This window comes from Halichoeres trimaculatus, unplaced genomic scaffold (assembly GCF_033239565.1).
Source record: "Halichoeres trimaculatus isolate MK-OKI-2021-1 unplaced genomic scaffold, fHalTri1.1 fHalTri1_scaffold_12, whole genome shotgun sequence".
Lineage (NCBI taxonomy): Eukaryota > Metazoa > Chordata > Actinopteri > Labriformes > Labridae > Halichoeres > Halichoeres trimaculatus.
Window position 1 is genome coordinate 20,381,577 of NW_027437190.1, and position 10,935 is coordinate 20,392,511.

Sequence of the window (10,935 nt, forward strand, 5' to 3'; positions counted from 1 at the left end):
AAGCATTTATTTTGAACAATTTGTAGTGACTTTTGTTTTGAAAGAGTGACAGGAAGTGCATGGTTTCCTCACTTCACCTTGATGCTAAGGTTGTGAGATCAGAGGAGGAATTCACTGAAGCAGACGAGCAGTGGAGGCTTGTGCCCTCATCGACAAATTAATGCCACCGCCGATCACTGGGCGGCCTGGTCATTTTACACTGGAATCATAACGTTCAGAAAAATTATTGAGATCAATTCCAGACGAGAACGAGCCGGAATAACTCACACTGCGTGACCTTGCATTGAATGTCATTATAGAGGGATTTTTTTAAGGCACCGACACGGTAAGGTAATAAGCATCTTCATCCACACGCAGCAGAAGGCGAGGTGAATTTCGATATTCTGTTCTAATGTAGATCTACGTTGCGCTGTCTGGATACAGATAGCTGTTTCATTGTCTATGAGCGTTAAATATGTTATTTTTTCTAGTGGAAGGTGGAAACTGCTCGGGCTTTTTTGGTAATATATTGATAACTGGAGTGCTCGTGCAGCCTGGCTGAAGGCCGTGCTGCATGCCGCAGAATGTAAATTCGCAATACAAACTGTAAACACCCCCTCCGTAAACACATTAGCATAATCCTCTCAGAAAAAAAAGAGAATATGGGGTTACAATTAAATTCCAACAGATAAAGTGTATAGTTTGTACTGTGTGCAGTTTCTGCCCGAGCAGCAGATGAGGCAGATGCTGCTGCAGCGCCTGATCCGCTCCGGGCTGGAGGGAGGGAGGTAGAGAGGGAGGAGGGGGGCGTCATCCATCCTCACAGGATCACTAAATCATACTGTGTGTCTCACTGCGCTACTTATCCTCTGCACGGGACTGGACCCCTTTGACCCATTTCTACGTAAAAGTAGGGCACAAGGCGTCCCCCTTCATTAAGAAGGCCACCAGGTTGGTGATCCTGGTGGTCGTGCCTGTGCCAAAATTCTGCTGACACATGCGCTGTGCCGGCCGGTGCTCTCTGCCTTTGTGCGCAGTGAAGCTTATAGCTCATCTATCACTAATATGCCATGGCATCGCCTCATGAGGCCATAGACTCCTACAGGCTCATGATCATCCCAATGTCTTGGAGTAGTAGTCACTTTTGGGGGTTTATACTCTCTTAATGTGAAAGTTTTATGATTGTTATGCTGATATCTGTCAACTGAATGTTGTTGTTGGCAGAGTTTTTTGGAGGCCTAAATATTGACAAATCTCTTTCATTTCAGGTCATTTGCTGGAGTCATGGAGATCGTCACGCATCTGATCAATGACACTATAGAGTTCTACAAATGGACTCTAACCATTGCAGGTCAGTTTTTTGTTATGTGAGAGACCCTTCACAAAAAAAAACTGCACATGTAATTATTTTCCCATGTTTGCATTTGCATACATGGTGTTTATACCAACAGATGTTGTATTCTATCGGTCAGTTAAGAAAAAATCTGCTGGTCAATTGAAATCAGTACAGTTAACCAGTGCTCAACGTGACCTTCTACACAAATAGCTTATAAAGTATAATGAGCAGAAGTTTTCAACATTTAGGAAAACCAACATCACCCTCACCCATAGTATTTTGAAGCATTGAACAAATCATGAAACAAGGACATCTAAATCACACCAACCTCCAGACAGTTCACCCCAGGAATGAAATATCTGGCACCTATCGGCATCCATTCAACCTGTACTCTTCCTAAAATAAACTGACTCTGACTTTGGCAAACATAAGGACTGGTTATGTAATACTCTAAGAACATCTGTCCCTCTTGCAGACAAGCGAGTGGAGAAATGGCCTCTGATGGACAACCCCCTGCCCACGCTGGCCATCAGCACCTCCTACCTGCTGTTCCTTTGGCTGGGTCCCAAATACATGAAGAACAGAGAACCCTTCCAGCTTCGCAAAACCCTCATTGTCTACAACTTCAGCATGGTCTTCCTCAACTTCTTTATCTTTAAAGAGGTAGGTCATCAACACACACTACTGAAATGTACTTTTCTGTACTTGCATGTATTATATTGCCCTAAATCTGTTTTATCTCAACCATTGCTAACCTTACTACTTTTTATCCAGCTTATCTTGACAGTGATGTAGTAAATATATTCTTGCATTCTTTCAGCTGTTTATGGCCGCGCGGGCAGCGAGCTACAGCTACATTTGTCAATCTGTGGACTATTCAGACGACCCCAATGAAGTCAGGGTGAGTGTTAATGTTTGTTATTTACCTTACTTTAGCATAGTTTATGCATGTGCAGGAATGATTCCAAAGAGGATCAAGATGATCAAGACACTCTCTGTTAATTGACCACATTTAACATTCTCAACTAAAGAGTGTTACTGTAACCACAGAGTGTAATATAGATCCTTTCTAGCATGCCAGGCAAACTTCACTCTGTGTGGTTTGGAAACATGACCAGCTGTCAGTCATTTGCATCCTGTTCTTGTTATCAGAAAAAGAGGGAGCTGGAAAGGCCTCATGGTGTACAATTTCACCTTCCCTCCTCTTGCTCCATGACATAGTCACACATCTGACACGGTCACACTGTCTCTGGTGAAGCAGGGTAAAAGATACTTTAGAAAAGACATGAAAACAGTTTTTTTCCCCTGTAAAAAGACCTAATTTGTGTGAAATTTACATTAAAATATTAATTTCATATTCAATCCTACCACAGATTCAAAGTCCATAGAAACCACTGCTCTTTTCTCTGACTGTGTTCCTCTTTTGTTTCTTTTTCCTTCCTCCACCTGTACCCACCTGCTCCCTCTGCTCTGTTTTGTCTGACACAGGTGGCAGGAGCTCTGTGGTGGTATTTCATCTCAAAGGGCATTGAGTATCTTGACACAGTGTTTTTCATCCTGAGGAAAAAATTCAACCAGGTTACTTTCCTGCATGTCTACCACCACTGCACCATGTTCACACTCTGGTGGATTGGCATCAAATGGGTGGCAGGAGGACAGTGTGAGTAGTTAATACTTTTTCAGTACATCAATGAACTGCTTCTTAACTATTGTAAAATATATCTAACCTGTCTTTAAATCGGCTGCAGTTTTCTACCAGGTGCTAGAGTCACATGTTTAAGTTGATTTAATAATTTTCATCAGTATTGTGTTTGACATTTTCCAAAGCAAACTGTCAGTCGTGAAGTTAATTTTACATTTCAAGGGCCTATTCATATTTGATTAATTCCCAATCTGTAGGAACATCCTTTTACACTTAGCCTAAAGGGAAGCATAGACCAGCATAAGGAGACTCCACTCCTCTCTTGAACTCAAAAATGAGGAAAATGCCTCTCAGTAACACACTTTGGAAAACTGCATTTAGATTATGAGATTTACAATCACACAACCTCCTATCACTCTGCTGCTATTATCAGTAGCTTTTAAGTTTAAAAAATGAGCCAATGAACCTCAAATACAACCACCAGCTGCAACTCAACACGGGAGACTCACACTCTTTCGAGAGAAAAAAGTCCCTCTGGCAGGGAGGAAAATATGGTTACACCAAAACTATGCAATATAAATGTGATGTAAATGTAGATGATGTGATATGATATAACATGTTAGCAGTACAATATGATACAACACCATACCATCTAACATGATGGTAGGTTAGGATCTGATTGACTGTATAGTACCAGCACCAGGGGTTCAGAACTTAAGTCTTGCAAACAATAAACAGCTTTCACATAACAGTCTCTGTGCTATCAAAGTAAAGAAATCTTGGAAGTGTCATTTTTATTTGTTCAAAACTTTTTTAAGTTTAAAACCTGCAAAAAGCAAAAAAAAAAGATAGAAAATAGAATAGCACAACAAATGTAATTTGTAGATTAAAAGTATAAATTTATTGTTGTGAAATAACTAAAGTCACTGTCATTAAATGAGGACAAGTTTGGCTTTTGTTTAAAAGCTCTAAAGTTGTATTCAGGCCTGCAAAATAGCTTGGCTGAGCTAATATTGATTTTCTTTTATATTTTCAGCTTTCTTTGGTGCACATATGAATGCAGCAATCCACGTTTTGATGTACCTGTACTACGGCCTGGCCTCTTGTGGACCCAAGATCCAGAAGTATCTGTGGTGGAAGAAGTACTTGACCATCATCCAGATGGTAAGATATCATTTGTTCCAGAGTAAAGAACTGTTTGAAAACAGTGTAGAAAGTGAACCTTTTGGAAATGTTGATTTTGCTTTCCTTTATTTGTTTCAGATCCAGTTCCACGTCACCATCGGCCATACCGCCCTGTCTCTTTATGTCAACTGTGACTTCCCTCACTGGATGCACTACTCCCTCATCTGCTATGCCATCACCTTCATAATCCTCTTCGGCAACTTCTACTACCAGACCTACCGTCGCCAGCAGCCCAGACGTGATGCCTCCTCCTCCTCTAAGGCAGCCAAGTCTGTCTCGAATGGGTCTCTCAATGGGCTCAGCAAGGCCGCCAATGGAGCTGTGGTGGTGGGAAGCAAAGAGGAGAAGCCCCAGGAGAACTCTGGGAGGAGGAAGAGGAAAGGGAGAGCTAAAAGAGATTAGAGGAGGAATAAGGGAGGTGAAGAGGTGAGGTAGAGCCTTGTTTTGGGTTCTAGATTTATATTGATAAAATCAGAAAGACTTAATTTAAGGAAGATTTAGATGGATGGGTGTGATGAGGTGTGTTTATTTAAGCCATGACCTGAGTTGTAGATAAAATGTGAGACAGATTTTTGTTGAGAGAGGATCATTTTGTTTGTAAGAAGTGTCTACAGTGATTTCCAAGGTGACACAAATAACCCAAAATACAGAAGTGTGCGGTACAGGATGTATCTTAGTATCACTTGTCTTGATTGTGGTGCCAAGTACTGTAGATCTGGTTCACAAAGTGACTTTGAGCTTGTTTAAACAAACCTGACAAAGAAACATCAGGCATGCTGGGAAAGCTACATCAAATACATCTGAGCTGCTTAAGAAGACAAAATGTTCATTTTAGCGCCCACTGCTGTACGGAGACAGGAATACACATCATAACACTTGTCGATTTATATTGAAATGTTACATTTTTTTTGTTCTAAAACTGATGATAATGTACAGCATCATATCTGTTTGGTCCTCCTTTTACTCAGACTATTATTGATGTTACGTGAGGAACACTTAAGTTTACAGATTTTAAATATAAATTTTCTTATTTATTCTTATTTGTTTCAAGTTGTGGACTCACTCCAGTTTTTTCACCCTTTGGGGCACAGTTGCATTCTAAGAGATGGAAATAGATCAAACTCTGAGGTAATATGTACATAGAAATAGAGAAATCTCATTTCTAACTTAAACTTAGAGGGAATTGTTTCATCGCTGGTTTATGATGGATAAATCACCCTCTGAGCTGAAAGGGGTTTAAGATTAAAAATGTCTATTTCTGCATACAGATGTTACTGATCACTTTATGTCTTTACTTGTATGTAATGCAATGCTTTGTCATGAAATTGCAGAGAAATTATGGATTATCTCAGTGTTTAGACAGAGAGGCTGGTGGAGTTTTGTCTTTGCAGATGTTTACCTGTTTACCTTTTTATATTCTCTCCTTTCTGATGTTGTCGTTTGTCTTTCATGCTGGTGAAATAGTTGTGTGCCGAACGCGGTAACAGTGATCTGAAACAGCGGCAGTATTCAGAATGAGCAAACTTTTTTTTTTTTTTTTGTCAAGGTAACTGGACCTTAGGCGCCTTTTCTTTCTAATTCCAGCTCTGTGTATTTTGGTGACTATGTTTCAGGCTTTATACTGAGGCCTGAGCTGGCCTAAATGTAAACTTCTTAGGGGTAAAAGTTGCGTTCAAAAACGAGAAAGCTGATGGTTTATAGAAAAGAAGCTGTGTGTTGTATCAGTCTGGAGAATAACTCTGCTCTGCCTATAGTATAAAGAGAATACACCAGTGGTCGGCTCTATAACAACAGAAATCCAGCTTTATGTCATTCATCAACAAATACATTTTGATGTTATTTATTGTTTTTTTTTCCAATAATTTCTTGTAAATACCAGTTTCCATCAACTCAGAGTGCTTGAATGTGTTTTGTGTTCTCTTTGTGTTGTACATATGACATTGTGATATTTTGTACACTGCGCATTTGGGAGTGTTCCCAGCTTGTTAGCTTGGACAGTTATACGTCCACATTGCTTATGTGTTTTTTTAAGTATCATATCTTTGGACTCTCTTATCTTAAATTAAACTGAATGCCTCTACTAATGTGTGACCCTTCATTTAACTGTCTCCTTCATAGAACAGAAAATGATTTGCGTTTTCAAAGTTCCTATCAGGATGTTGTTGTTTTTGTCCCCAACTCCCCTCCACCCATCTAAACTGATTTTTACCTTCTTTGAATGTAAGTAATTTTCTCTTTTTTAGTAATCCTACTTTCTTTATAAAGTCAAATGCATCGCTGATTTAAAATGTTTGCCTTGAAATATACAAAAACAAAAGTCATTTCTTACATTATAACTACTTGTACTGTAGATTTTAAAATTGTCTATATGCTGATGGTCTCATTTGCTTTTGTATGTGTTAAGGAGGCATCCATATTAAATCATTGTTCTATATCCAATAAAAACTCCCTCAGGAGCTTTAATAAGGATACATATTGTTTAAAATTTAATATTGATAAGGTTTCACAGTGGATCAAGAGTAACCTTTTTTTGACACAATTTTATTTCAATATTTGATAGAATAACATTTGCTTATTCAGCAAATGTGAGATCACAGATGTGCAAAATAGGTTTTTCAACACTAGAGGGAGTCATTGTTGCATTAAAGTTAAATGGTATATCAGTTTGGTTACAAGGAGCTTGCGTTTTCAGCTACCTGGTTTAATTAAGGAAAAATCTCTCAACAAGTTAAAAAATATATATTTGTAACAGGGTTGAAATGTTATTTTATTTGTTTTTATATAATGAAAAAAATATACCCGATTACAAGGGTGCATTTTGCAGCCTCTTTGTACATTTTATACTTACGTGCACCCACATTTTCCCGTTCAGCTTCTTCTTCGTTGGTGTCTCGTACTTTATATTTGGTTTGCCTCCTGCCCTCCCCTTTCCATGTCAATCCCTGGAGACAGGTAGGTGCCTGTTGTTTAATCTTATCTCTTTTTCCATCGATTTATTTATTTTATGTGCTCCCTTTCACTTATGATGTGTCCAAAGTGTTTACTGCGTAGATTTTACTTTTATTTAGTTTCTATGTCGCTTCCAAAATACTGTTTTTAAGTTATCTAGCCTAGCTTGCAGCCATATGCTTTGTGCTGGTTTGCTTGCAGTTTAAACGAGCTAAAATGCATTTATCTGTGCAGGAGTGGAGGCGGGCTGCACTGCGTATGTGGAAAAAGTTACTGACTCTTTTTGTCGTACAGATATGGTTGCTGTTTTATGTTTGTATGAAACGATTAACTTTATTACTGGCACTACCAGCAGCCGTCGTCGCCCTTTTCTACGTCATCCCTTGGGAGAGGAGGGGCTGCACTGTGTCTGAAAAAGTTACTGAGACCCAGGCTGTTTTCCAAACTGCTAACGACATACTATTAGACTATTCTGTTGGGTCTGTTGTGTGGTACAGTTTTTTTTTTTTTTTGCCTTTATTATAAATGTACAAAACAATCTATGGGCAGATCCCAGCATTTTAGTTATTTTGTTAAATCATATCACACAGAATCATCATACCTGATTTCAAATCTTATAAGAGATTTTTATTTTTTTTTACAGCTGATGGAAAACCCACTTCTATATAATCCACGTAAGGTTTTAAAAATGTGAATTAGTGGTTTATATGGACTTTAATGAATTTGTAGGAGTAAACAACTCTTTTATGACTGGAAGTGACAAGATTTACTGGTGTTTTTTTGCATCACTTCTTTTTTATCTCACAGACCGTCTATCGTTAGTGTTGTGTTGTAATTATAATGCCGACTCATTCCAGTAGATGGCGGTAATTCACCAAAACCTGTCACCCGCATCGACAAACAGCGTTAGCGCCATGCATTGTGGGGAACAGTATGCCAGGTAGTCTGGTCCGTTGCATACTGAGAAATTGTCCTGGATCAGTAGGACATCCTGGCATATTTAGTATGTTGCAGATTTTGCAAGTTTTTGCTTACTACTTACTACATACTAAATTTCAGGCAAAATAGTAGGCACTGTTGGTGTACTAGGCGGTTTGGAAAACAGCCTCTGTCTTTGTTGTACAGAAAGAACGGTCATAAACAGTGTTAGCCATCCTTTAACTGAAAGAGAAAAACAAAACACTGAATCACACCGGTTACACGTTCATACATGACTAATATTAAGACACTATCATATTAGTCAAATTTGATTTAATTTTCGAATGTCACCAGGAAATGTAATCCTGGTTATCAGCTCGGGGTCATCTTGCTGGCTAATTTCCCTTAAGTAGATAAAGTTTGCGACAACTTTGACACAGTGATATGACTTTACAGCAGCGACTGAGAAAAGTGCAGAAACTTGCTGAGTAGAAGTTCTTAAATTGTGAGTTTTTAAAGGGACTGTTGCTCTTGTAGTTTTGTGTATTTGATACTTAAATCCCCATCCATCACATACACATTTCATAGATTTTTTTTTCTTAATACTATTGAGCAGAAAATCAAGAACAGGCTACTTCTTTCACTACCAATGAATTATACTGTTACAGTCATTCCCAATTTTCCCAAACATCCAATCAGCACTGACAAAACAGCTGGTGTGAAATTTCTGTGTGTCAGTTAAATGCTGCTTTACCTTTTCTGCTATATTTTGTTTAGCTATGAATGTGTGTACAATGTGTACAAGAAACATATCACCTTCTTATTTTGACCAAATCCCAACATTTCAGCCTTCTAAACTTTGTTACATTTGTTTGTTCAACCCCCTTAAGAGAGGGGAGGCTGTGTGAGTATAAGGTTCCAGTAAAGGGCGTGGCCATGTCTGCTCAGCCAGACTTCCTTGTTTATTCCCTCATCTGGTTAAAAATAAAATCACTTTTCTGAATATTAAATTATGTCAACCTGTTTGACAAAGAAAAAGATAAATCCCCCCTAAAATCATATTCCTTATCCCTGCCAAATTAGACAAAGGTTTCCATGGTAACAGTACACAGCAGCTGTGTGGACCTCCCCCTTTCCCCTTTACCCACCCAAAAAGCTCCCACCCCCACCTATGAGTCCCCTCCTCCTGTTTCTGCTTGGATCAGCTGAGCGTGTGTGGGAAATGGCCCCAATGCAATAAACTATTAATGCAGCTTGTGTGTGTGTTTGCTTGTTTAATTGAAAGATTGAGAAACACATGTGTGTGTGTGTGTGTGTGTGTGTGTGTGTGTGTGTGTGTGTGTGTGTGTGTGTGTGTGTGTGTGTGTGTGTGTGTGTGTGTGTGTGTGTGTGTAGTTACCCCCTGCAGAGTTTATGAGTAGGAGGCCTCCAGCAGGAGGGGAGGTGTTACATGGATGATGGTGGTGTTTTTCTCCGACCCTGAGTAATAATTTCACAACTCGGTAACAGAAAACCATATCCCCACCCTCAGCTTTTAGCTCCAGTGATGATTTCATATTCAGCAATTTCAGCTCTTGCCTTTTTCTTTACATTTAAATCGATTGAGCAGTAGAGTTCTGAGAATGACATCTGTAAAGGTGAAAAATAAATGGTAATTCCAGATTTACCAACTGTGAAGAGTATTTGTGATATCTGCAGCAGAATATGTTTGATAAAGACAAAGTTGCACAACTCAACTCTTTTAGTAGAGCCACTCTAATAGAAACATGCTACCTAAAGTGTTTATCATGAGGGTAAACAAATAGTAAAATGTCAGAGTTTTCAAAATGTTTTTGAGATTATAAAACTACAAGAAAAACGATTAAATGTTGTCCATTAATCAAACAAATTCATTAACGTTAAGTCAGATTCAGTTCCAAAAGTTGTCATGACTTGTCATTAAACATACAGCATATACTTATAAATGTGTATATTTGTATTTGGTGTCAAGCCCCGACAGGATTCAGGTATCTGTCACTTTAACTGTGTATCTGTATCCATGCAGAGCTGTCTCCTTCAGTGAGACCTCGTGTGGATTTCAAAGGTAAAAAACAATTTTCCTGCCTGTCAGGAGCTCGGCTGATATCTGGAGCACAACTGAGACCAGAGACAGACCTGTTTTTTCTTTCTTTTTTTTTTACACCTTTTGGGAAAAAACAGATTGTACCAACAAGAAAGCAGCTTTACAAAGCTGTCCATTGCTTATACTTGCCAGAACAAGGACTCAGAAACTTGCAACTTTTCATGAGCTCATCGATGACATAGCTTTATTTTAAGAGCACTGGTTCTGCAAAAAAAAAAAAAGAGTCTGATGTAAAGTAAGTTTTCTGCTGCCTGTTGTTTAGGGTTTGTTTTGCACAGCCTTTCAAGACAAATTCTTAAAATCTGTTAAATGCGCAATGGAGGTTTGTTACAGATCATATTTACAATGTGAAAAGCCCCTATCACAACACAAGCACACAAATGTCTCACACTTCTCTAATAAAAAGGATTAATCTATGCACAGATGACATGACAAGCAGCTATTTGACATAACATCACAGTTTAAACCCAACCACAACTCAGCTCTGCGTTAGTCCTCACTACACACATCAACAATGACACAGCCTGGGATCTCCATCTACACACCGTGTTACTGTGATGATACTTGTGAATTATAGAGAAATGTGAGAGACTCTGGAGTGTAAAATGAATGAGGGGTATATTTTTAGACTCAGGTTCAGCAGGGCCACTCTCTGTCTCCGTCTCACTTCCTCCTTCACTCCCAGCAGTGTGGTGTGGGAGGGATGGAGAAGAGGGATATAGATCAGATTTATGGTGCAAGAGGACACATGCAGCAGTGACAAAAACAACAACATTGATTAAAAAATGGTTAGCAGGAGTTGTG

At 38.9% G+C, this 10,935-nt stretch overlaps 1 protein-coding gene across 2 annotated transcripts; it reads left to right on the forward strand.

The window, feature by feature from the left end:
* The first annotated feature begins 88 nt into the window (after positions 1 to 88).
* elovl4a (ELOVL fatty acid elongase 4a) lies at positions 89 to 6,381 on the forward strand. Of its 2 annotated transcripts, none has more exons than XM_074683833.1 (7): positions 89 to 330; positions 1,248 to 1,330; positions 1,791 to 1,978; positions 2,136 to 2,216; positions 2,804 to 2,975; positions 3,994 to 4,121; positions 4,221 to 6,381. In XM_074683833.1, exons 2-7 carry the CDS (start codon positions 1,264 to 1,266, stop codon positions 4,542 to 4,544), a joined length of 960 nt encoding a protein of 319 aa, XP_074539934.1. In that variant the 5' UTR covers positions 89 to 330; positions 1,248 to 1,263; the 3' UTR covers positions 4,545 to 6,381. The 2 variants fall into 2 exon arrangements, with proteins under 2 accessions (XP_074539934.1, XP_074539933.1); XM_074683832.1 differs by having other exon boundaries at positions 89 to 325; positions 4,221 to 6,380.
* The last annotated feature ends 4,554 nt before the right edge of the window (positions 6,382 to 10,935 follow it).

Excerpts from the sequence above, each read along its gene's own strand:
- elovl4a (XM_074683833.1), top strand. The coding sequence starts at position 1,264 with ATGGAGATCGTCACGCATCTGATCAATGACACTATAGAGTTCTACAAA. Across the intron at positions 1,331-1,790 it reads ATGGACTCTAACCATTGCAG|ACAAGCGAGTGGAGAAATGG; the intron begins GTCAGTTTTTTG and ends TCCCTCTTGCAG. Across the intron at positions 1,979-2,135 it reads ACTTCTTTATCTTTAAAGAG|CTGTTTATGGCCGCGCGGGC; the intron begins GTAGGTCATCAA and ends GCATTCTTTCAG.